Source organism: Brugia malayi, assembly GCF_000002995.4.
Source record: "Brugia malayi strain FR3 genome assembly, contig: Bm_v4_ChrX_scaffold_001, whole genome shotgun sequence".
NCBI lineage: Eukaryota > Metazoa > Nematoda > Chromadorea > Rhabditida > Onchocercidae > Brugia > Brugia malayi.
The window spans coordinates 9,780,434-9,805,201 of record NW_025062479.1 but is presented as its reverse complement, the minus strand read 5'-3'; the positions used below and the strand labels follow the sequence as shown (position 1 = coordinate 9,805,201).

At 30.4% G+C, this 24,768-nt stretch overlaps 4 protein-coding genes across 6 annotated transcripts; 2 read left to right on the top strand and 2 right to left on the bottom strand.

The window, feature by feature from the left end:
• Positions 1–1,636: 1,636 nt before the first annotated feature.
• Bm3165 (Uncharacterized protein) lies at positions 1,637–3,896 on the top strand (the record flags this gene model as incomplete). Of its 2 annotated transcripts, XM_043074278.1 has the most annotated exons (4): positions 1,637–1,685; positions 2,209–2,355; positions 3,234–3,344; positions 3,772–3,896. In XM_043074278.1, 4 exons carry the CDS (start codon positions 1,637–1,639, stop codon positions 3,894–3,896), a joined length of 432 nt encoding a protein of 143 aa, XP_042930212.1. The 2 variants fall into 2 exon arrangements, with proteins under 2 accessions (XP_042930212.1, XP_042930213.1); XM_043074279.1 differs by lacking the exon at positions 1,637–1,685 and having other exon boundaries at positions 2,280–2,355.
• Positions 3,897–6,874: 2,978 nt separating this feature from the next.
• On the bottom strand, positions 6,875–8,059 carry Bm6991 (Pyridoxal-dependent decarboxylase conserved domain containing protein; the record flags this gene model as incomplete). Its single annotated transcript, XM_001897738.2, has 4 exons — positions 6,875–7,111; positions 7,276–7,366; positions 7,548–7,669; positions 7,988–8,059. The coding sequence occupies 4 exons, from the start codon at positions 8,057–8,059 to the stop codon at positions 6,875–6,877; spliced, it is 522 nt and encodes a 173-aa protein (XP_001897773.2).
• A 1,191-nt stretch (positions 8,060–9,250) lies between these two features.
• Bm18217 (Uncharacterized protein) lies at positions 9,251–12,479 on the bottom strand (the record flags this gene model as incomplete). Its single annotated transcript, XM_001897739.1, has 11 exons — positions 9,251–9,387; positions 9,550–9,686; positions 9,794–9,994; positions 10,235–10,400; positions 10,504–10,669; positions 10,885–10,947; positions 11,063–11,250; positions 11,491–11,662; positions 11,729–11,890; positions 12,050–12,160; positions 12,270–12,479. 11 exons carry the CDS (start codon positions 12,477–12,479, stop codon positions 9,251–9,253), a joined length of 1,713 nt encoding a protein of 570 aa, XP_001897774.1.
• Positions 12,480–14,529: 2,050 nt separating this feature from the next.
• On the top strand, positions 14,530–24,734 carry Bma-npp-8 (the record flags this gene model as incomplete). Of its 2 annotated transcripts, none has more annotated exons than XM_043074277.1 (31): positions 14,530–14,659; positions 14,786–14,908; positions 15,001–15,097; positions 15,301–15,382; positions 15,550–15,708; positions 16,001–16,099; positions 16,314–16,413; positions 16,549–16,691; positions 16,989–17,090; positions 17,345–17,449; positions 17,572–17,686; positions 17,953–18,053; positions 18,344–18,409; positions 18,504–18,584; positions 18,809–18,985; positions 19,133–19,277; positions 19,556–19,674; positions 19,837–19,938; positions 20,050–20,206; positions 20,353–20,543; positions 20,758–20,889; positions 21,150–21,288; positions 21,735–21,870; positions 21,961–22,156; positions 22,330–22,481; positions 22,556–22,714; positions 23,011–23,216; positions 23,528–23,587; positions 24,030–24,159; positions 24,251–24,361; positions 24,593–24,734. In XM_043074277.1, 31 exons carry the CDS (start codon positions 14,530–14,532, stop codon positions 24,732–24,734), a joined length of 3,957 nt encoding a protein of 1,318 aa, XP_042930211.1. The 2 variants fall into 2 exon arrangements, with proteins under 2 accessions (XP_042930211.1, XP_042930210.1); XM_043074276.1 differs by having other exon boundaries at positions 23,477–23,587.
• Between the last annotated feature and the right edge of the window lie 34 nt (positions 24,735–24,768).

Below are 24,768 nucleotides of genomic sequence, written 5' to 3'. Positions count from 1 at the left end.
GTTTATTATGCTTTCATTTTTTTTCTTCTAAATCTATTTAGATTTGTATACAATTGAAATCGATTGACAAATAGCATATGAATATAATATAGGATGATAAGTGAAGGGGAAGCTCTTTTTTTGTTTTTCACTTTTTACTTCTTGTTTTTTCTTTTCAATTTCTTTTTAATAGATGTCGTTTTACATGAAACCTTATTGAAACTTTATACCTTATTTCTCATTTATATTCCCTTGGTATCAAGTCATTTTATGCTTTTAGATTTATTCTATCAACAAATATTTCTTCACTAGTAATTTATTCATCCATTTTATTAAAATTTCAATCAACAATCTTTTTACAAACAGCAAATATTTTTTTTCTTTTGGAATTTAAAGGAGGTAGTATACATATTATTTTGTTTCTTTTTCTTTTTTTTTCTAGAATTACAAATGTTAATTAGCATCCTTTATTATTACTGAAGTGATTCGTTAATTCAAAAACATCAAGTTTTCAATTTTAAAATGAAGATAGATATATCAAATACTCTAATTGCTTAAATTAACAAAGATTATAATGATAGAAAAAGAATTTTTTTTTATTCTGTATAGCTTATTAATGCAATTTAAGTGTCACTAAGTCAATAATTTTTTCTTTTGCTCATTTTCATTATTATTTTTTTTTTTTTTTCTGTATAATTACGTCTTTATGATTCGGAGTTTTATTTTTCCTCGTCCATCTATTTTACTTATTCTTTTCTTTTCTTTTTGTTAACTTCTTTATTTTTTTTTCTTTTTTGTGCACTTTTTGTTTGCGTGTGCTTTACTGTTGAGATGTGTGATTTATTTAATATGTGGAAATAATACAAAAATGATTCAATTTTTGTATGAAATATGTCATTTAAAAGTGAAATATTTGTTTTTTTTTTCTGCTTAACTTCTTTAATTCCCCATTTCTGTTATATATTTGTGTTATTTCAATCAACAAATTCATCATGCCAAATGATTTTCTTAAAATGGAAAGAAACAATTTATGAAACTTAGAAAGTTTTGATATTAAAATGTATTCTCAAATATTGCTTGCACTAAACAACTTGTTTTTTCTCTCTCCAAATGCATAATGTAATATTTTGCATTTTGTTAAAATATATAAAATTAGCACTATATGACAATATTTTATATAATAAATTATATAATTTTTTTTTGTTCCATAATCTTATATACTCTATTATTCCATTGAAGTATTTATGCGAGTTATTGATGATATTTGTTGTTAGATCAGATCAAAAAAAAATTTCTATTTATAGATACAAGAATTGTTTTATACTTTCTGAAATTGTTTATAACAAAAATGATTATCATGAATTTTTATCTCGAAAAAAAAAAAAACTAGAATTAATGCTTAAAAGAAAATTTCAATGAATTTCTCAATTTCTAAAAACAAAATAATAATATATATTCATGAATAGAAATGAATTATTCCTAATTAATATTTGCAAGGCAGATATTCATTTTCTTTGTTTTTGTGTGCTAGTTTCAAATTTCTAAATTTTTAAAATATACGCATAGATAAATGAATCGAAAAAAAGACAAAAGCGATTGAAATACATCAAAATATTGTTTATCCTGTAACAGAAACGATATTGCTTTTTCTTCAGGAATGCAATTGGAAATTCTTCATGTTGGCTTTTTTATCCTGTTTTACCTGGGTAAGTATTGCCTCCATGTAAATAAATCTTATGATGAACAGTTAGTCGTAAATTTGTGTTTCTTATTAATTTGTTGTTTTCTTTTTTGAAACTTAAATTTCTTAAAACAAATGAACGATTCTTTCAATCTTTGCCGTTCTTCTCTTTTTCTCTTTTCTCCTCGTTATCCTTCATTTTAAATAATGTTTGAAATTTTCAAATAAATGATGATGGTATAACAATTTAAAAAAAATTTTTTTATAACCACATTTAATCTTAAGCAATTTTTCACCGTACAATTGATTTTTTTTCTTTTTTATTTACTTTAATGAATTAATTTGTTTTGCAAACTACTATTATAAAATATTTAAATTTTGTTGTTGCTATAATTATTATCTATTTTAATTTAATATATGATATATTTAATGATATGTAAGAATATATTATCCTGCGAACTATTGCTGTAAAAAATTGAAATTATTTCACAATTGCTTGAATTTAGAAACAGCATATACTTATTTATTTGTTTATTTGTTTACTTAAGGAATAAGCAATGCAATTGAAACCGTTGTTAATTGCACGGAAAAAAGTGGTACAAATGCGTGTTATACGTGTATGGGCAGAGATATGGAAAATTGTCAAACAGGAACCGTTTGTTGCAGTGGCGCATGTTTTAAGCTTATCGATGAAAGTTGGTAGCATTTCTTTTTTTTTCCCTTTTTTTAAAAAAAAAGATAAAACGACTAAAAATTGTATTAGAAGCGTGAAGTGAAAAAATAAGTTTGTTCATTAAAAAAATTTTTTTTTCCTCACAAATGTTATATATAATTTTTGATTTCTTTTTCTAATATCTTTTCCTTCTCTCTTTTCTTTTCTTCCTTTCAAACAAAATAACTGCAAAAAAAAAAAAAAAAAAAAAAAAAAAAACGATAATGAAGACAGTACAACTGTAAAATATGATTGATGATGATACTTTCTTCATTAACGAGAAGTATATTATCTTGTAAAGAAAGACTGCGGAGTAAAATGATTGAACTGATTTATAGAAAAGTTAGGTAAATACAATTTAGTGATAAGACCAATAAGTTTAAATAAATTATCAGTTTTAAACATTACCAAATTGATGGAAGACAGAAATTCCATTTTTTTTTTCTGGATCATAAAGATGAATGATTGACATGTTTAATGTTAGTAACTGTCACCTGGAGTATATTTGAATGAATGATTTGATTAAAATGGATTGAGCAAACGGATGATATCGTAAGCCTTCTTAGGAATTTTTTGCAGGATGATCGACTGCATCCGTCTTGTAATATCTTTATCATCAACAAATATATTGCAATGAACAAATAATCATACTTTTACCAGTTTTAAAATTTAATCCAGAAAAAGCGCTTAAATAAAGCATTGTAAAAATCTATTTAGTTTAATAGTGTAACAATTTTTTAAAAACTAGGAATTTTATTCTTTTTATTTTTTCCCAGTGTTTATTTTTTAGCCAATTCAAAAATTCTGATGTTTAAATCCAAAAAACACTTCCTTTCCTTTCCTTTTTATTGAAATTTGCAGAACATAATCTGATAATGAAAGGCTGCACAAATGAAGATCAAGAAGATGGTAGCATGAAAAGACGAACATTTGATATACGATTATATTGGGTACGCAATGAAAAAGTTACAGGTATTTTCTCTCATATCCTTTTTTTTTTTTTTTTTTTCTTTTGAAGTTTTATCGATTATTTATGAGAAAATTTAAAGAAGTTTTTAAGTAATACATGTGAAAAATCTGAAAGAAGGATGAACGAAGTATTTCAAATTTTTAATAAATCGATATTATTTATGAGAAAATTGCATAAATTAATTATTCGAGAAAGGAATATATTATTGGAAGCTTTATGCAATCTCATGAGATGCTCACTACATTAATTAATTAATTAATTCAAGCTGAGGTACTCACTTAAATGTATTTCTATCTTAATCATGTTTGAAATATTGTTTTTTTTTGAATAAGTTGAGATAGAATTCAAATTTCTAAAAATTAAAATTTTGGAGAAAAAAATTATCAAATTAAAGTCTTACAAATATTTAAATCAAACTGTCTGTTACAGGAGAAGCATTTTATTGTAAAGGGAGTGATTATTGCAATGCAACTTCAGTAAAGTTCATTCCGTCATCCTTATTTTATTACATTTTGCTCAGCTTACTTGCAATTTTATCATTTTCTCAATCATAATGTTACAATTGCTAATAAGAGTTAATTACAGAATCGACTAACTTTTCAACCTTTTATTTTTTTAGATGAATTTTTTTTTTCCTCATTGTATTAGTAAATTTGTAAGGCTATAAAATCATTGGATATGATTCTTATATTGATCATAAAGTGCATTAGCTATGAAATCAATCGTCAAACCACTTAATTTTAATCTATCATTCGCTCCTTATTTTATCTAGGCTTAATTAATCAACAAATTACCCGTAGTATAACTTAAATTCAAATTAGGATTTCTAATACATTTCACGTTTTCATGCCAATGTTTACGTCAATTTCTCTCTTGTATATCTTTACATTTGAAATTATTACATAAATTTAATCAATCTTATTTCATCAAAATACTCATTTATTACGAAACAACATTCAATAGTGATATGAGCTTTTTCTTTTTCATGTTCATCTTAAACCATAAATTTTTTTCCAAATGACATCTGTCATCTAGAAAATTAATTTCTGAAAACTGTCAAAGGACATATGTATATTTAATTAATATGAATTAAGTAATAAAATATATAAGGATTATTATCATTTATAAATCTGACATTAGATACTAATGAAGGTTTTATTTATTTATTTTTTTTTTCAACCGATGTTTACACAGGAAAAATTTTGGCTAAATAACAGATTAAAAGATGATGAGAAGGAAAAGAGGATTAAATTGCGGAATTTCCAAGTTCTAGTTTTCTATTCAATCTAATAATCCTTACTTTTCTCTTTTAACATCAAGTTTTTGATACGTGTCATTTTCAGTGTCTATTCATTATATCTGAATGAAATAATTGTGTCAAAAAAAAACTTCATAATTTGAGATCTCCTTGAAGAATTTCACCAACTCAACTATACACTCTAATTCATTCCATCACTTTTAATCGTTAATGCATTTAAAAAAAAGAAAACAGAAAAAAAAAAAAAAAAAAAACCATTACCTCAAATCATTTTCAAATATGATTCATTCATAGATTTAAATTTATCGCATTAAAGATAAAGTGATGAACAATACTTTAAGCTAACCCAAATAATTGATAAGTCTTGACAACTTTTTCTTTCTATTCTTATTAACTATTTTGACTATTTTAATTAACTATTTTGTATCCAACAATTTTAGATTATAATCAAAAAATTATTGTTATTATTATTATTATTGCATGTTACACATAAATGGTTGGAAGATTCATAGGTAAAAAATTATCAAAAAAAAAAATTTCTTTTCTAATATATTATTCATTGCAATATGAATCATTCCTGCTGTGCAATTAATATTGATAACTTCTTATTACTGATTATTGATTAAATCTTTAAACGTATAATAATACGTCTATTATTGTTCATATTAAGTGGTGGAAAATTGCTCACTGCATTCATCATCGACAACTAAAATTCATCCAAGTTTAAGCTCTTCATACGTTATCTTTAATATGTTAGTTTCATTGAAAGTATGGTATTATTTCATTTAAATTATCATCTGATCTGCAGTATTTTCTCAGTCTAAGCATTTTTTTTTTTTTTCATTTATTTTATATTTTCTAAAATGAACGAGAAAAATTAAGTTATAAAAGATTTTTTAGAGTTCATTTATAACATGCTATATTATTTCATGAATTATTGTTTTATATGTTTTTATATGTATGCAATAGGATCATACTTCATATGTGAAATAAAATTTATAAATAAAGCTTTAAATATTTACATTCATTGATTTAATTAACAAAAATAATACAAGCGTCTTATTTCCAAATCTTCTCTTGATTCATCATAATAAACGATGTTCATTTGAAAGCATTTAATAGATATGAATTTTTATAATAGCAAATGAACTTACCTTGCAACAAAAGATTTCTCATTTTGAAAAATGCTACAACATTTCAAGGAATTTTAATGCCTGAAAATGGAAAAAAAGTGTTTACATACTAATAAAAAATTCAATCTATTGCTCAGTAATTATTTAAACTTCAAAATTATCAATAACTTGGTTGTTAGACAACGGAATGAGTGATACATATTGACTGATAATTATCGAAAGTCATTCAATAAATGAACAGCAGTACAAATATAAAATTCTTTTTGTAAAAAGTTAACAAAAAGAAGAACAGAACTCATGTGATGTACCGCCAAAGTCAATTATTGATTTCAGTTCGAATATGCTAACCTTATTTATGCTTACTTAAAAGATGCATTATGCTGCTATCGCCAATAAAGATAATTGACGCCGATTGATAATGAGTATAGCTTAACAAAAAATTTACCGAATTCTCCCACCCAACTACTTTATTCTTTTTGTTATGCAACTCATCACCCTTTATTTTAACTATTCATAATAATATTCCACTGATATTCAAATGCAATTGTTCGCTGTCGTATTTAGACGCTATCCAATAGTATTCATCCAATACAATGAATTTTCCAAGTTTAATTTTATGAATACAATAGCAATTGGATTTATTCCAAAATTAAAAAAAGAAATATGCATTAGTTATATACAAATACAGAAATGAATGATGGTGATTGTTATTAGGACGAATATCTGATTTAAATTCATCGAAATGCTTACATACAGCAGAACGAAATGAGGAAAGGTTTTGTGGCAATATCTGTATAATATTCATCAATTAAAGACAGATCGAAAGATCAAAAATAGCATTATGCATTTACTTTATAAAATCTTGAAAATCCTTTTTCAAAGTATACATTGTTACATTAAGCATGTATTTCAGAAACAAGTAAAACAATGCTAAAGAAATAGCAGAAATTGCAAATTAGTTTCTCATTGGGAATAAATCAAATTTGATTCGCTGAATTTAGAGGAAAATATCCAAATCTATTATGAAATGTCAAATCACAGAAGAAACTCTCGAAAATTGTTTTCGAAATGAATGATACAAAATGAAACAAAACAAACAACCGAATATGGCATATTTTGTTCAAAAAAAAAACCCGTTCCTTCAAACATGATCTCTACGAGCAGCAACAATCTTCATATCAACAGGTGGTGCATAGCAGGCAAGTTCCTCATCGGATATAAGAAATGAAGTATCTAACAACTGATCTACAGCAAGTACTGTTGCTGTATCATTATCAATATGTTCTAATGGATGTATTCGATCTTCATTTTCATTCGTTGAATTAATAGATTCCGCTATCCTTTCCTGACGACGACTTATTATCCTATCTACATCAATCTAAAATCCCTTAATTTGTTTTATATTTATAATATTCTTCTAAATAAAATAACTTTCTAAATAAACAATTATAATAGTATTAATTTCTAATTCACAATTCAAAAGGATTCTTGTAGTTTTTGGAATGATTTTTGTGTTAATGAACTAATATATAAAAATACTACCTGTTCGATAATACCATCAAATGCCATATCCAGTGATCTGGGTACCAAATTCAACGAACTGACCGAGCTTTTCCACGCAATTTTATGTTTTCTAAATATGTTATATATGTACACACAAAAAAAGTAGAGAAAATTTTTCAAGTTGAGCTAAAATCTTTAAAAAATATAACAAAATACATATTTTTTGAAACATCCTATATTGCTGGCCCTCTTAAAGTTCAAAAAAAAAAAAAAAAAAAACATTAAAAAATATTAGATTTCAAAAAAATCACCTAAAAATATGTAAACAACTGAGGGTAAGCAAGGTGATCATAAAAAGCATTAAAAGAACGAAAAGAACAGCTGCCACAGCATAAAATATTAGCAATAAATCCATATGAACATTGTTGTTAAACTGAAATATAAAACCGCAAGTGGCACACTCTTTTTTGCTAATTCATGATTCAGGATTTCAGGCAATAACACATTATGTTGTTGTTAATAAAAAATATTTTTATGCTAAACAAAAAAGATTTTTTTCTTATAAATGTTAGTGAAATGTAGGAATTGAATAACTTAATTACCCATGAAGTACTCAACTGCTGTTATCATTTTTCGTACATTACTTTCTTTCACTTCATCTATGACTACGACTATTTATCATTATCAACATTAGGAAGTTTAGAGTAGAATTTTAACTAAAAGAAATTTAACGAATTTCATAACAACTCACTGCTAATAGTTTCATCACATATGTGAGGCGAAAACACGACCAATCGATAACTATGATCACCGAAGGAAACATTACTTAATGTATGTAAATACGTAAATGCACTAACAGTGTAAATAATATTGTCAGTAGCTAAATAACGCTGTTTTAGAAGTTTAAAGCGAACCTAATAAAGGCATACTTCATAACCAACAAACTTGAAACAGATATTTTTCAGCCACATGCAGCAAATTAGTGAACAAGTTGAGTGCAAATAAGTTTTTTTTTACTCAAATATACTGAAAATTTGTCAAAGCACTACAGACCTGAAAATTACAATAAAATACATTTCGTCTTTAAATATAAGATTAGTACAAAATTAGCACAACTTCAAAAACATGAAGTATACATTAAAAAATGGACTAATCGGTAAAGTAAATAAATACAGTATTAATTCACATCAATGAGGAATATCGTCTTTCAGAAACTTCTTGCAATTTAACCGATACTCTAAGCAAATACGATAATACTGTAGCACGAAAGAAACGACAAAGCTCAAAAAGTATCACAAGAAATTGAGATATACATATGATATTTTTGAAGCTTGAAAAATTACACTTTTCGTATGGAAAAATTGGCTAGCATAAATATTACGCACCTTCCAAAGCATATAAAATATAAACAGAACATATTAAAACTAAAGTAATTTCTCCCAATTAATGACATTTCGAGCAACAAAAAAAAAAAAAAAAAAACAACCAACTCAATTAAAAGTAACGTAAGTTAAACAAAACATATGTAGTACGTTATACGTAATAAGGCAACAAAGGAAACGAAATGAAATCCACATACTTCATACTACTTAAATGATCAATTTATGGAAAAAAAAAAAAGAAAAAACTACACTGAATACAAGACAAAATAATATATCAAATACAAAACTATACTCACCACAACGTAAAATACAAGGTAAAATAATAAGGCTCTAAACATCAAAATTATATGACAGAACCATCTAATGATAACAAGTTCTGAAAAAATATACCCTAAATGTCTAATAGTTCCTACTAAAACATCGCTTTCAACTCTAACTGTAGCGTATTATAGAAAATAATCAAGATTTTACCATGAATGACAGTATAAAATGATGATAATCCACATATAGTAGTGATGAAATGTATTTATATTCACTTTACCTTATTTTTTTAATTTTAATTTAACCGCATTATTATTGTCGGGATATTTCTGGACTACATTCTATTTATTATTAAAAATCGATTATGCAATTTAATCTGGAATGAGGCTTTTTTTTCTTCCCTCAACACTCAGTGTACGACCAGATGGTGGTAACGGCATTGCATAACAGCTATCAAGATACATCTGAGATATTTCCTCTACCAGATCTGGTACAGCAGATACCATACCTAGAAAAATAATCAGTGAATAAAGTAAAATAAAAGCCAAAAAAAATATAGTGTTAGAAATAACTCAACATTATCTCTCCTAAAATATTAAAGATGATCTTTTACTTAAAGATCATCAATCACCTCAAAGGTTAAAATAAATTTCTTGAAATAAAGCTTGACCGTAGATCGCAGCGGTTCTTGACTGATGGCTGAATTCAGGATTTGACACCAGATCTTCGCACGCCATATTCAATTCACGAAGAAAATTTTCCACAACACCTGATTTCGTGTGATTCAATGTAACACATATATGAACACTGGAAAAATATGAAAAAATTGCCTAATATTAAGAAAAAAATAGTTTGCAGTTGTAAAGAGTAAAGAACATTTGAACTTACTCTCAGAATTGAATATAATTACTCACGCAGGCGGATTTTGAAGAGTAGACAAGACCCATCCCAGCTTATTCATACGATCTGCCAAGGCATAAACATTGAGACCTCTCGTTGTAAAAGCAACAGTTGTAACATCTGATTCACATAACAATTGTATGTGCAAACATTTCTCAATGCCTGTTCGTATCTCACGCACTGCATTAATAATTGCCTCCGTTCGTTTTACATAGCTGAAGAACAGGACAGCAAAATTTCCTAATTAAATAATTCTTAAAACTCAGAATCCAAAAATATAGAATCGGAAAAATTTCCAACAAATCCTCCAACTGATGTACTTTCTCCATCAACTGAATTGCTAAACTGATATACATATTAAAGAAAAATCACATCCATTGACGAGTTAATGAAAATGTGTAACGTAGCAATTATCACCAATAAGATGAAATAAATAGTTAATATAACTGCCTTACCCTCGTCTTCCGTTGTACAATAAAGTAGCCCACGTTAAAGCTATTGCACATCCGTCTCTGTTACCAGCTAACGTGGGTGTCATATATATACCACCAGGCCATTCACTGTCGCAAAAGTATTGGTAATGAAGCAAGGATGAGTCGCGATACAGTATTAACGATGTTCCTAATAGAAACAACTTTTGTGACGTTCTAAATGATGAATGAAAGAATTTATACAAACTTTAAAATGTCGTGAAAAGCAAAAATAAAGAGGAAGTTTAAAATACCATTTGGAGCAAAACCATATTTTTGAATATCACAGGAAATTGATGTAACGCCGGGTACACGAAAATCGAACGACTTAACTGCAAAATCACATCGTTCCATTATTGACAAAATGAAACCACCAAGAGTTGCATCAACATGCAAAGGAATACCATATCGTTGGCTCAACTGGAAATCTCGGAACTATAGAACGGTTAAGCATTTTATATTATGGAGTAAATTAAACAACGGTTCTTTTTGTTCCCATTATTAAAACATTAAGGAATTGAAGTCCATGAGCGATTTGGCACAGCCAGGAAAAAGTTAGGCATAATTTTGGAAATCAGCATCCAAAACTATTTACTGTTTCACTGCAAAAGCTTCGTTAGGAATGTAGAAAGCACCTCAGAAATCGCTTCTATGTTGTCGATAGTACCGAATGCATAATTCGGGGCTGATGCCACGAGCTACAACAAAATAAATTAGAAACTTAAATAAATGTAAAATAAGCAACATATTTTAAAACTATTCTGTCACTACAGAAAAATCCGTTTATTTGGAAAATTATGAAAAGAGACACACCATACAAGTTTCATTACTGATAGCACGCTTCATTGCACCTACATCAACCCGCTGGTTTTTATCAACGGGAATATGGCGAATACGCATTTGCAATACTTTCGCTGCTTTATCGAATGATGCATGAGCAGTTGCCGGTACTAACATTTCTGGATGCCTGATTCCACGACTAAATGCGCGATTTCGATAAGCTAAAATATAGAGTAAGATGCGGATAATAGCTAGAATTTGATAATGTACTTTTTTCCTCATAAACTGACTTTTCAGTTAAGTGACATTGACATTTGAAAAAAAAAAAAAAAAAACAACTGATTGTATTTCTCATCTTCTATGAATTGATATTTACCAAAGAAAAACATTCTTCCATGTTTATAGCAAAAACATTCGTACATTAATATAAAACTGATTTATAAAAAAATAAAAACAGTTACCGAAACATGCCAATATATTGCTTTCTGTATCGTTCGACGTAACGGTTCCACAAGAGCCAGGTCCACCATGAAGAAGTGATGCAACAATGCGTACAATTTCTGCTTCCATTTTCCGACAGCCAGGAAAAAGATTAGGATATAGAGAGTCCGAATATACAAACATCTCGAACACCTGCAAAAAAAACTTTGGTAATCTCATTTAAAATAAAAAATTAACAAAGTAATTATACTTGCTAACCTTTTGCAGTAATGCTCGGTGCTCTTTATCGACATCAGTAAAGATTACTCCGGAAACGTGACCTTCGTGAAAAGAAAATTCACTCATTGTTTTATATAACTCTGCCTCATGAATTATATTATTAGTTGCAAGTCCATGCTCCGGCAAGAACTTGTAGAATTCCTGGAAAATATATCAAACTACATAAACAATACAAAACATTGCCTCAGACTTCATTTCCTCATGTTCCTTATGCTATTTCCAGTAAATCAATTAAAAGATTTCATCGTAAAACAATAAAAAAGTCTGCACAGCGTAACAGCATAATTTTTGTCAACGCACTTTTCTCTTATCGTACTGATGTATTGTCTCTTCAAGATCTCTTCTTGCTTTTTCCATTTCTTCTTTTATTTGCGTATTTACCCAAGGCATCATCCGAAATGCGGAAAAAATCTAGAAAAATACAAAGTTAGTATAAATATGCTTTTATTTGATGGAAACATCAAAACCTTAGGATAATCATTCGAAAAAGTAAACTAATTAGATACAAAGGAAAAAATACCAAAGCACGAATACAGGTGGAAAGAGGACGATTTGCTTTTAACAGTCTCCGTAGCCAGATGAAGAAGCAAACAACGGATAAAGTGTATGAGACGATCTGCCAAGGTTCCAGATCTATACATGAACGGTTGAATCCAACACGACCATCATCCACAACTTGCGCAACTAAACGCCAGGTGTATCCACCATTCAGTGTCCACCATTCACTCATTTATAGTTCGATAGCGAAAATATCGGAAATGTACGAAAATCTTACAAATCTAGAAGACTAACAGATCAAATGATCATCTGAATTTCAGTAACCCTGAATAAAAACCATTATATTACGTCATTTGACACGTCACTGTCTTAATAAAACAAATTTTTTTTTTCTGTAAAGTGTAATGTTGTATCATTAAAAATTCTACACCTTAGTTTATTAGGAATCACCAGACAAAATTTTATTACTCCTACTTACACTGATACTAGGTATACGAGATATGGAAAAAGAAATAAGATATATTTAAGCAGTAACCTTAACATTCCAATTCTTGGTAAATCTATAATGAGAAGAATTACTTTTAATGCATCAAAATGAAAAGCAATTTTATTATCTCTATGTCAATCAACTTTTCTTTTTCCTTTCTAACACAGTATGTATAAAATCTGCTGATTAAGATCTAAATCATTCTCAAATATCAACGTTAATATGAGTATGTCATAAATTGTAAGAAGAAAGAGAAGTGGCAAAATATGAGAGCAGCTAAGTGCACAGGAAGAGAGAACTACCTGAGCTCACATTACCACCATTACAATCTCGTAATGACATCCATACCAGCCCTTTGCATCGCTGCTATTTCACCACAATCATTTTCGGCGCGCCGCCAAATACCGGATTGCTGACAAATCTGTGCAGAGATCTGAATATGGTCGTATTGGGGTATTTGACCTGTGAGATTTCTTATCTGTAATCCTGAGATTTACTAGATATAAATGAGAAAGAATTGCTGAGCGGTTTGCCAATAAGAGAACAGCTTTCAAATAATTGGAAAATATAAAACGGAAATCAGAAGTTGATATACTGATATATTTTATGTTTGAAAATTCTGAATTGGGAAACAGACTTTTAACCTCATTCCGGATTTCCCGCCCATATTCAAAGAAGGAAAAAGTACCACTGATTCAATCTTTTTCAGCACAATTTTAGGATGGTAGAGATGCATAATTAATCAATTGTGAGAGTTTTTAGTTGTTAACTAACTGGTAACTACTAATCCACATAATCTGCAGTGTTCATTGTAAATTCCTCTACCGAATTTAGATATGATAATCTTATGTCGTACTTGAAGGAAAAAGAGTGTTAGCGTATCGCGGTTTTAGAACAACCGAAAAGTTTCTTAGGACTTGAAATCTTTCTCATGGGAGGTAATCTATTACCTTACATGAATTTAGCAAATTTTTGTAGATTTTAGCAAAATTTATCTAATACATGCATTAGTCGTATATATAATTTGAACTAATTATCAATCGTGTTGCAAACAGACATTCTGTTACTAGTCGGTTTATTATTTTTTATCGTAGACATCATTTCCTATTCAAATCCAAAATTGACAAAACATGAAGTGCTGATTGCTTGGCATTACTTTCCACTACAAAGATGAATGCAGAAATTGTGAAGTCAAGGTTACTTAACAAAACAATATGAATCTTCTTTCATGCAATTTTTTTCTTCCAATTCATATAGAAAGGATCTGTCCGTTAACCGGTCACTCCCTCTCCCGTAGCATCGTATGAAGAAGGTGTAGGTGTCGCATGGTAAGTGTCACGGGAATCTATCCGAAGACCCTACATGAAAATTGTTCGTGTCAGCGGGAGTCGTATGTTTAGTTGTAGGGTATATTCGATGAGATTGTAGTATGTTGTATGGAAATGTGTCGGACTGGGAAATTCTTTTTTTTTTTTTTTTTGTAATTACTGACATAGCTTTGTGTTGTAAAGAATATTGAACGCACTTGACAACTTCAGTTTCATCTGGATTATTACATTTGTCATTTAATTTTCTTAGGTTGGATTTGCCGAACGATTAGCATTTATTCTCGTATACTTTCATTTAATGATTTCTGTGAATTTTCTAATATTGTAAGCGTACATATATTTTTCAAGTTGAACATTCTATAATATTGCTTGTTTCACTAAAGGATCGTTATTCAGACTTTGTCTTCCCATGTTTCGGTACTGATATTGTGAAGAATTTTATGTAGTTTTTAATTCAAATACTAGGTATGGAATTATATGGACAGCCTGCCGGCGACGCTTTGGAAGATGCTGCAAGCTATGTACAACGGTCAATTCTAAAAATCAGTGAAGATTCTGATTTGTACTACAAATTAAAATACGACCCGTACCAACCAGGTCAATTTACTTTGTTCGTATCAGTTAGATGGATTATACATTATTGTTTGATGTAGTGAAATTGTCTTTGACAGTTCTTTATCTTCTGGGACATTGGAGTCAAGTAAGTAAAAAATTTTGTTGTAGACAGAGTATCAATATCTGGCCTTGCTACGGGAGATTATCAACCACTGAATGACCTGGAGATACCGGAATTTGTTCATAGTCATTTGAAGCCCATTCCACAGGAACTGAAAGATCAGCTTAGCAGTAAGTTTGCTTCTGAAGTACTCGATTTAATTTCTTTTGGTTAGTATATTTGTTCCTTGTCATCTAGTTGATCACACTGACGAATTTTATAGGTACACAAAGCATCTGCACAATGGGTATATTACCCGAAATTGGACGTGCTTATATGACAATTGATGCCGATCTGTATGTTTGGAATTATGAAGATAGGTGGGTTACTCCTTTGTTTTTTTTTTTTTTTTTTTTTCTGAAGTAATCCTATTCTCAGGTATCGGAGATGTAAGACAAAATTTCACAAGATTGCTGAGCAGGATTGGAGCGACGAGTTTCTTTTTTTCAATTATAAAGAGGACTTCATACATTTCATTTATTTACATTATTAAAAGGAATTGTTAGAATTTATTTATTTTTAGTTCGGATTTAGCTTACTTCGATGGGATACCTAATACAATTACTAAAGTGGCAATTGCGAAACCGAAAGTTGGGGTGTTCCAGGTAATTTACTGCAACAGAAACAGATGTTTATTGATATTCGAATTAGGAGATTCCGAGACGTTATCTATATCGTCCACTTAAACTTCATCTGATGTTGTTCTGATCAATTTTTTTTTCATCTCCCATTAAATATATCCTAATATCTCGTAATTCTCTAATAATTCCAGAAACACATTCATTGCTTGGTTATTGTTGCGACAACAAAAGAAATTGTATTATTGGCAGCAAGCTTCACAAATAGTAATAGAACAGTGACAGATGTATCCTCTTTGCCAGACGATTTTAGGCAAGCTGATATGTATCTCCTTCCAGATGCGCTTTTCAAGGTCTTTCTTTTTTTTTTTTTCTTTTTTTATTGTATGTAATTGCAGCGTACTTAGTCCGTTGTTCATACTGCTCCTTCATAATATTGTATTATATTGTTTTTATTATTTCCACCTTGGATGTGCTTTCTTCAAAGGAAAATGACTTTGTAAGAGTTTTGTCCGTTTCTGAGCAAAATTTTGTATTTATAGTATTTGAAATAATAGCACAAAGATTGAATAATTGCATTCCTATTTTACTTTAATTTTATTTCTTTTATAGCTAAAGTAAAAGTTACAGGTTTGAAAGTTGCAGGTTCCAATTGACGACACAACTATATCGGATATAATTGCAACATCAAACGGCCGTATTTTTTTCACGGAAGAGGAAGTTTTGTGTGAGCTTGATTATCAGGTCGTCCACTATTTTCAGATATCATATTTTACATATTCTCACTTTTCTTTACTTAAGTTTCGAGATGGGTACACATAATATTTTCCTTTTAAGGTATATATATATATATATATTTTTTTTTTTCCCTTTATTTACTTCCTCCTTTACTTTGGTTAATAAAGATGAAAAAAACTTCTTTTCTCTCCTCTGGAAACTCTGCCCTTCCTTTTTTCAGGATAAAGGTTGGTTCAGTCGTCGTTGTCGTAAGATAAATCATTCCAAAAGTTTTATTAGTTATTTTTTGCCTTCCGTATCTTTGATCACAGGGAAAGAAGGTAATATATTTTCTTTTTTAGTTGGTCATTGCATATTTTTTGGAACTTGATTTTTGTAAAGATATTAAGAAACTATGGTGGGGATAAAGTTTCTTGGTAATTTCTGTTGCATTTCTAATAACGTAAATATTTTAGAGCGATTGGTACGATTATGCTTGGATGACGCTAGGCATATTTTATACAGTCTTTCTGAAAATGGTTCCATACAGGTTTACGACTTGCATGCTGACGGAAATTCAGTAGTTAAGGTGGCATCACTCAGCTACGGACAAATTCAGGTTCAATTTACATAATTTTTCATTACCTCATTAGCCGTGTTTCTTTTTCTTTTTGGAAATGCACCCAATAACTGTGCATTGAATGTTTTTGAATGTGAAACATTTAGATAGTATAGTCATTAACTAAAAGTTAGCCTAATTAACTAAAAGTTTGATAGTTGACGATGCAAAATATATTTATCATGTTGTTTCTGACGTGCAATCATGTTATCTTTCTTGATGCATTGTTTTGAATAACTAAGCATTTTATGTTCTGACTGGGCAGCGCATTTTAGTTATAAAATGATCTAAATCTAGGAGCTTGCTGCAGCAGAATGCCGATCCGTGGATGCTTCTTTTTTCAACGACATTGTGGGTATTAATCCAATCTCTTATACGCAATCTCGCTATCTGCATCTTGTAAGTTATGAAATCATTGTGCTATCAGAACTTCTATAATAATGTGGGAAATTCTAAGCCCCGTTCCATTGCTTCGAAATAGGTTGACATATTGTTGAGTTTGCTTTTTCGAAGTTGGATGAAAAAAGATACTTTTCTATGTTTTTTGCTATTTCACAAAACTGGTGTGCTTCTTGGAGCCAAACACCTCAACTTTTTATGCCTAGCTACTTGTTAAACATTCATTTCTGATTCAAATTCTATTTCATATTCAGATTGCAACGACAAGAAAAGGTGTTCGTTTATTCTTTAGCTGTTTTCCACCAGCACCAAAAAATGTTTATCAGGTGGCTTCGAAATCATCCTTGATGAATTGGATGGTATGCCTCTTCTTTATCTTAGAATTCAAATTTATGAAAACTTATATTTGATTTAGAAAGAAAAAATAGAAAGGAGTAGTAGAATATGTTACGCATTTGAATGATATAAATCAAAATTTCAGGAAGGCATGAGACCTAGTTGCTTGCGCTTGAAACATGTCCGTTTACCTCCAGGGTATGGTATTTCGCCAGTTTCCTTCCACCCGCTCTCTATTTACGATACTTTTTATTCTCATGGTATATATTTCTAAATTTCGATTCTTACTAATTTATACAGTAGAGTTGTTCCACTTACATATATTAAAAACTTTGGTTTTCTGCTGGATATTTCGTTTTTATTGATATTAGTAGGAGACGAATATGACACTCATTCAAAAAATAAGGAAAAAAAAGGAAAACTTCTAAATAAATGAGATTTTTTAAATTAAGAAAAAAAAAAGAAACCAATGAATATTGTACTTTTAAATATTGAAAATCTTTTGCCCATTCTATAATTTTCATAGAAATTGCTATAATGGCTGGCGAAGCTGGCATCGATATTTCCAATCTCTCGATTTTTTGTTCATCAAACTTTCCAACTTCTGAATGTCTTACAGAGAATGTGGTTAGTTCTTTCTTTTTTTTTTCTTTTTGTATCAGTGCTAGTTGTTCCAGCTATTTTCCGTTTCACTCCAAAAGCATTTGCAGCAGATCTGCTGTGTATATTTGTAATTGGATTTTTTCCTGAAAACTTCATGACTCTGGTTGGCGTACAAATCTTTTTTTTTTTTTTTTGCTTAATATAGGTTTGCGGTTGAGGTAGATTATCTTTTGTTGTAGTATAATCATATTCTTGAGTTCAGATGAATTTATCACTGACCTGTTACATAATAACATCTTGCAAATATATTTCAGACACAGTTACGCCTTAGAAGCTTGGTAATGACGATAACAAAAGCTGTTTCCGGAGCACCTTTTTCTGTATGTTTTTTTTTGCGCTCTTTTTATGGGTCGAAATTTTTTTTCGGCCCCCATGTCCACATTTTAAAATTACACTATGTTTTCTGTATTTCAGACACCTGCAGACTCCCGTCACTCAACAAATCTTTCACTTTTTCGAGATACACCTGGAAAATTCATTATTTTATGTGAAAAGGTATTTATTTTATATATAAATTTTTCTTTGTACATAAATCAATAAGCGTAGATAGGCAAAAACTAAGTGGTTGTTTGAACAGCGAGATTTGTGAACCTTTTTTTGACGATTATTGCTTAGTATGGTTATCCTAATATCAGAAAATTTATGTAACTTATTACTCATATCTTTTTTTTTTTTTTTATTTCAAAGAACTATTTATTCGCTTCTGATTGAAATTCTAGGGAATACAAATCATTGATCATCGTGCTCCCATTGATATGTTGCGTGATATTCTCCTGCAGTTCGGACCTGATTCATCACATGCTAGCTACTTTACACAGTTGCATGGAGTAGTTAATGTTGGCGATATGATTCTCACGATTCTTTGCACAGAGTTAGGAGCAAGCAGTACAGTGAAGGTTAATTTTGTTCAGTCATTGTATGAATGACTGAACAAATACGTCCTGTCCAGCTTTTTATGATAGAAACGATTTAGGAATCGGAGCTGCAATTTTGTAAGGAATGTGCAGTTGTTCGTTTTTTGAATTGATAGTTACCGTTTTCAGAGCTCAGCTTTAAGGTTGTTTTTTATGTTGGGCAATGAAAAGGTCCGGAATAGACATTTGACATCACCTATGCCTACGAACAGTTTGAGCCAGTTGTCAAACATTAGCAGCGGGTCATTTTCTGATATTTCTATGCATATTCGCTGTGAGTTTTAATTCTAGAGATTAAAGTATATTTCTCGAGTGTGGATCTCAATTTTATGATCTTATTTTACTTAAGTCGGTAACATAAGACAGGGTTATCCAATATTAAATTCGCTGAATTAGAGAGTTTCTGCGGAAGTGCTATAAAAATATTAAGAACGCTGAAACTGATTAGTGATTTAAAAATTTCAATTTCCCCATTTGAATCAAATCTTAACTGATACTTCAAATATTCTATCCTTGTTTTGAAGTATTGCGGAATATCTTATGTTGTTACAGCTCCTCTGTTCTCGTCTACTCCGCAACAACAAAGACGTCTTGCTCAGCCGTCAGGAGAATTTTTTTTGGAAGCACATTATGATAACGAACTTTCTGCATCCAGCGAGATTCAAACATATGTTAGCTTACCATGAATCTTAATCAGAAAATTTCTTTAGTTCTCTGTTCTGCAGTTGCTGTTACTTCTTTCTTGAAAGTACAACTTAACAAAAATTCCGAACCAGGAACTTTTCTCATCAACCGCATGTCGCTGGAAACTTAAACTGGTTTTTGGATTGCAGGCATCAATGAGTTGCCGACATAATGCACTATTCCTTCATTTTTCCCGAATTGTTGAAAATTTTTGGACCAAAGCTTTATGCCAGTTGCTTCCAGACAACAAAGTATTAAGAACTGACACTTTTTTTGTGTGTGTGTGTGTTTATTAGTACCTCATCATTCAAGGTTGAATTTGTTATACAAACTTTTGTGTATTAATTGTATTTTCATCTCAGCTTGTTAGTGTGTATGCCGTTGATGAGCTGCAGTGGTTACTAAAGCAGCTAACACCATTCAAAAAGGTCATTGACGACTACGGTTTGATTGGGAATGTTCAGGAATATGTTCAACCACTCGTAATAGATAGAAATACTTCAAGCTGCCACACCGAAGGTACTAATTTAGAATTATGGTGTATGGAGTGGATGACTAATAATTTAATGCTAATGCCACAGCTTTATGAGTTATGTGGGTTATGAGTTTATGAGTTATTTTTCGTTTGGTTGAATTTCGTTTTGCTAGTAGTGATATTACTTCAGTGGCATCGCATTCCGAACGTCGTTCATTATTGGGTTTCCGTCAACTGTTATCACTAACAATAGAGGTGCTAATATTATGGAAAATCTTGTGTGAGCATCAATTTCACGTTATAACAGGCCTTCTCAGTATACAAACTCGAAGCTCTTTGGCTGTCACAAGTCTCTGCAATATAGTATTGAGTGGTCAACAGGTAAAAGTTTTGATGCGTTTACCATGATTATCAGAGCGACCTGATCATTAAGGAGAGTATATTTTCTAGTGATAACAGCAACAGTGAATATGGCTATGGGTAGTGCACTAGTGCCGTAAGATTGGTCGGATATTGTTTCAGTTTAGGTAGACATATTTTAGTTTTATTGATTTGCAACGTATTACTGAATAAGGGATTATTTATGCTCATTTAGTTGTGTGCCGATTTGATAACATGTCTGGTTCGACATTATTTGGGTGATAATGCAGCAACTACTGTGTTATGCAAAGAACTGCGTGATTGTTGTCCCTCACTGTTTTCTGTAGATGATGCTAATACAACGAAGGTAGGCTCATTGTTTTTCAATAATTTTGCTGTTTCAGTATCACGAGAAGATACTTTTTATTCAGTGGCGTTCTGAAGTATAGATCCTATGGATATAATAATAGGAAGCAATTTTACTTTGTTGTTAGTCGTCAGCTACTTTACATTAATTATGGACGACTTATAAAGGAGTTATTGTTAAAGTTGTCTTCGTTATCCGTGAACTCTAGCTTGTATTTATGTGATGGAGAAGCACCATCGTTACAGTTTATCGAACTGCAGGCCACAGAGATGATCGAGGAAGTGCGCCATTTACCTCCATGTTCTGCACGAACAGAAATATTGTCAGAAGCCGTGAAACTATTAAAAATGGGAATTCAGAAAATCAGTTTGCCAATGATTTGTCAACTTCTTTACGAGGGTAACAGCTTATTTCACTGGTTTATGTGGTCCTCATTTTTTTTTTTCTAAGAAAACTTTAATCACAGTGTACTAGAGCAAAAGACAATGTTAGTGTGCCTGAATAATTTATTAGGGTTCTTGTTTTTGCAGTGATGACTTCTCTCGCTGAGTGTTTCATTTTGTAGTTTGGATTCAAAATATCGAACTATTTAATGTTAAGAAATGGCATAAGTCTGTCACTTCTTAAACTATAGCATCGTCTGTATAGCTATAGTCAGCAGATTAGATAGTTATATCAAACAGTTATCAGTTGCTAGAAAAAACAAAAAGTGAGGAAGGTGGGTTGAGTATGCTTATATTACTGCCGCTTTTATTATGATTTTCAGTTTTGTTCTTAACGATTTTTTCTCGGCTAACATCTCCAAAGTCTTCTTTGTTTCTACCGTAATATATAATGTATTTTAGTTGATTATGTGGAAGGGATAGTAGATTTGGCATTAGAACGAGCAGAACGTGATGATACAAGGTTATTAGCTGTAATGGCATACAGAAATTATTGCGGGGAAAATGATGTATTTGCACAAGAGGCATTTGCAAGAAGGTTTCTCTAATTCTTTAAATTAATTATCATGTGATGACCATGACCAGTTTTTTGTTTTCTTTCGCTTTAATGCAATTGAAAATTTTGTAGGAAAGATGCTTATAAGTGTATAATTGACACTTTGGATCGTTTAATGAATGATCAAAAAATTTCGAGTACAGCAGATCTACTTAATCCTTCGAAAGATCTCATCATCCGAAAAGTTCTGGAATCGAAAGATGAACTTGCAAATGTAGCCATTTTTAAATGGCTTCTGGATAACGATTTTAGCAATGTTGTTTTACAGGTTACTTGTTTACTCTGTTATGTTTTTCTCATTTAGTAAGCAAAGTTGCATTTTAATAACAAGGTTTCCTGCAATCATTTTAATTTACAGAAAAGAATGGTTCAAGAAGATGTGTTTTGAAAATATTTCTACAAAAATGACAAAATTATTTTCAAGTTGTTAATCCATTTCAGAGTAAATCTCCGTTCTTAGAATCATTCCTTCATCGTTGTGTTGAAGAAGGTGGTTCGAGTCGTTATTTAGATCTTTTATGGCGATTTCATGAACGCAACGATGATCATGTAAAAGCAGCTCGCCTTTTATACCAACTTGCTCAACGCGAAACGTGCGTTTACTTCATCGTTTAGTTCTATAATATTATTCTGATAACTTCCTGTATTATTTCTCTTTTGTTTCAAGGGATGCATTTGATATTCAACGTCGTGTTGCATATTTGTCGCAGGCTGCAGTTTGTGTTCAATCAGCAGGTCCGCAAGTTGACAAAGATATCGAATTACACGATCTGGTACTAGAAATACGGGACAAACTTGATGTTGCTCAAATTCAGCTTGCTGCAAGGTTAGCTAAATTATTTTCCTCGTCATATTAACCATGTATAATTTAAAGTTCTACTGGAATCTCTGTCCTTTTTCAGATAATTTTTATCTCCTCACCTTCCATCCGTTTACGTGTTCAGACTAACACATTTAACCTTACTTAAGTGGGTAACAAGACTTATTCTTAGATCATTCCATCTATCCTAGTCGACACTACTGGAGGTAATCCTGAATTTTACATTTTTTTTAATTTTTTAATCTCCATGTGTCGTCAACTGAAACAACATTAATTAATATTAATATGGAGATAAAAATTAGGGATTTGGTACTTTCGATGCCGCAAACTCGTGAAACAATTAGAGCCAGAAATAGTCTTGAAAAGCAATTGTATACGGTGCAGGAACTTTTCGAGAGGTTTGCTATTCCGTTGGATTTGCCGGAAATCAAGCTTGCTCTTTGTTTTTGTTCATCAACTTACAATGAAGATGCCATCGAAGATTTCTATACTGAAATAATTGACAGAGGTTAATAAATTAAAATTTTTTTAATATGCAAAAAAAAAAAAATGTGTAGAATTTGCAAATTTAATTAGATTTTGAACAAGAAGAGAAAAGGCGAATTTTCATTCTACCGCATGTCACTATTTTCTTTTCATTATTTGTATAATATATTAGGAATGGGAATATGTTATAATACTGATCGTAATTAGTAAGCAAATTTTTTCTAGCTTATTGAATTGGTTCACAATTACCCGTTGTTGTCAACTAATAACACTGGTTTACAGAGTTGCTTTTATCTGAAAATGAATCGCGTGAAATACGCATTCAACATTTAGGTAACCGAATAGCTAGTTTAGCGAAGAAGTATTCGATGGTACCAAAATATTATCCTCTCGGTATGTTTTTTTTTTCTTTTTTTTTTTCTTTTTTCTTTTTTCTATTAATGTTAGATAGGAAATGTAATTCTTCTAAATATGATATAGTATGTAACGAGTACATAACCGAGGAAAAAAATCTGGAGCATATTATATAATATGGAAAATCTGTAACCCTGTTTTCTATTTACGGAGTAATATGGAACAGAATTATCCTTCTTACCATAAAAAACTTGGTAAGTCTCTGCTGAAAGCAAGGTAAAGCACTGATTCTTTTTTTTTTTTTTTTTTTGATTTCTTTATTGACATCCATTTTTTACTTCTTGATATGTTTTCTAAGTACATATCTATTAAACTACATTTGCCGATTCATACTTTTTATCAAAAATATTTTGAAATATCTTCCTTTCTTTTTTCTTGTAGTGATAATTTTTTTTTTCTACTTTATTCATGATCTTTTCAGAAATAATCCTGTCGAAATTGTTGAGCAGAGGAATGCGCGAAGGCTTCTCACCTTCGTTTTTTCATTTCATTGGCGCAAAAATCGATGCGCCGCTAAATGTTATGGTTGATACATTGTCGGCTACGTTCAGGTAAATTGAATTTTTTTTCATTTTTGACTTTACTTTGAAGTATGATAATAAGTACTGTAGCTTTTCATGTCAGAGAGCTAAACTTTTGCAGGAGAGATCCTTTTTATCACAAGAATAATACGGCAAATCGTTACTTAATGCGGTCAGCATTACATGTTATAACTGAGTTTGTGGAAAATCCTTCTTGTATTTATCGGCAAAAGTAAGATTTGTTGTCATTGTTTTCACACTAGATGTATATTTTTCAACATTTTTCCTTCCAATCAGTAGAGAGAGCATTTAGTTGAAAGGTATAAGAAATGGCACTTAGTAGGAGAATTAATCGGACAAACTGGAACTTTTGAAAAACCCAGTGCAAAAATATTTATTGGTAATTTTTAAAATAACATTCTTTTTTTTTACTGAAATGTAGTAATTGATGTTTTTATTGCAGCAGGACGGCACTGGCTAGCAAATGTTTAGATTTAATAGCGGCATTTTTGATAAATCTTTCGCAGGCTGAATTCATTGTTTCTGATCAGAAAAAACTTGCTGAAACACTGAAATCTTTGCAAAATGTGTTGGAAAATATGTGAACTTTACCAGTGATTTTTTTCAATCGCGGTTGTT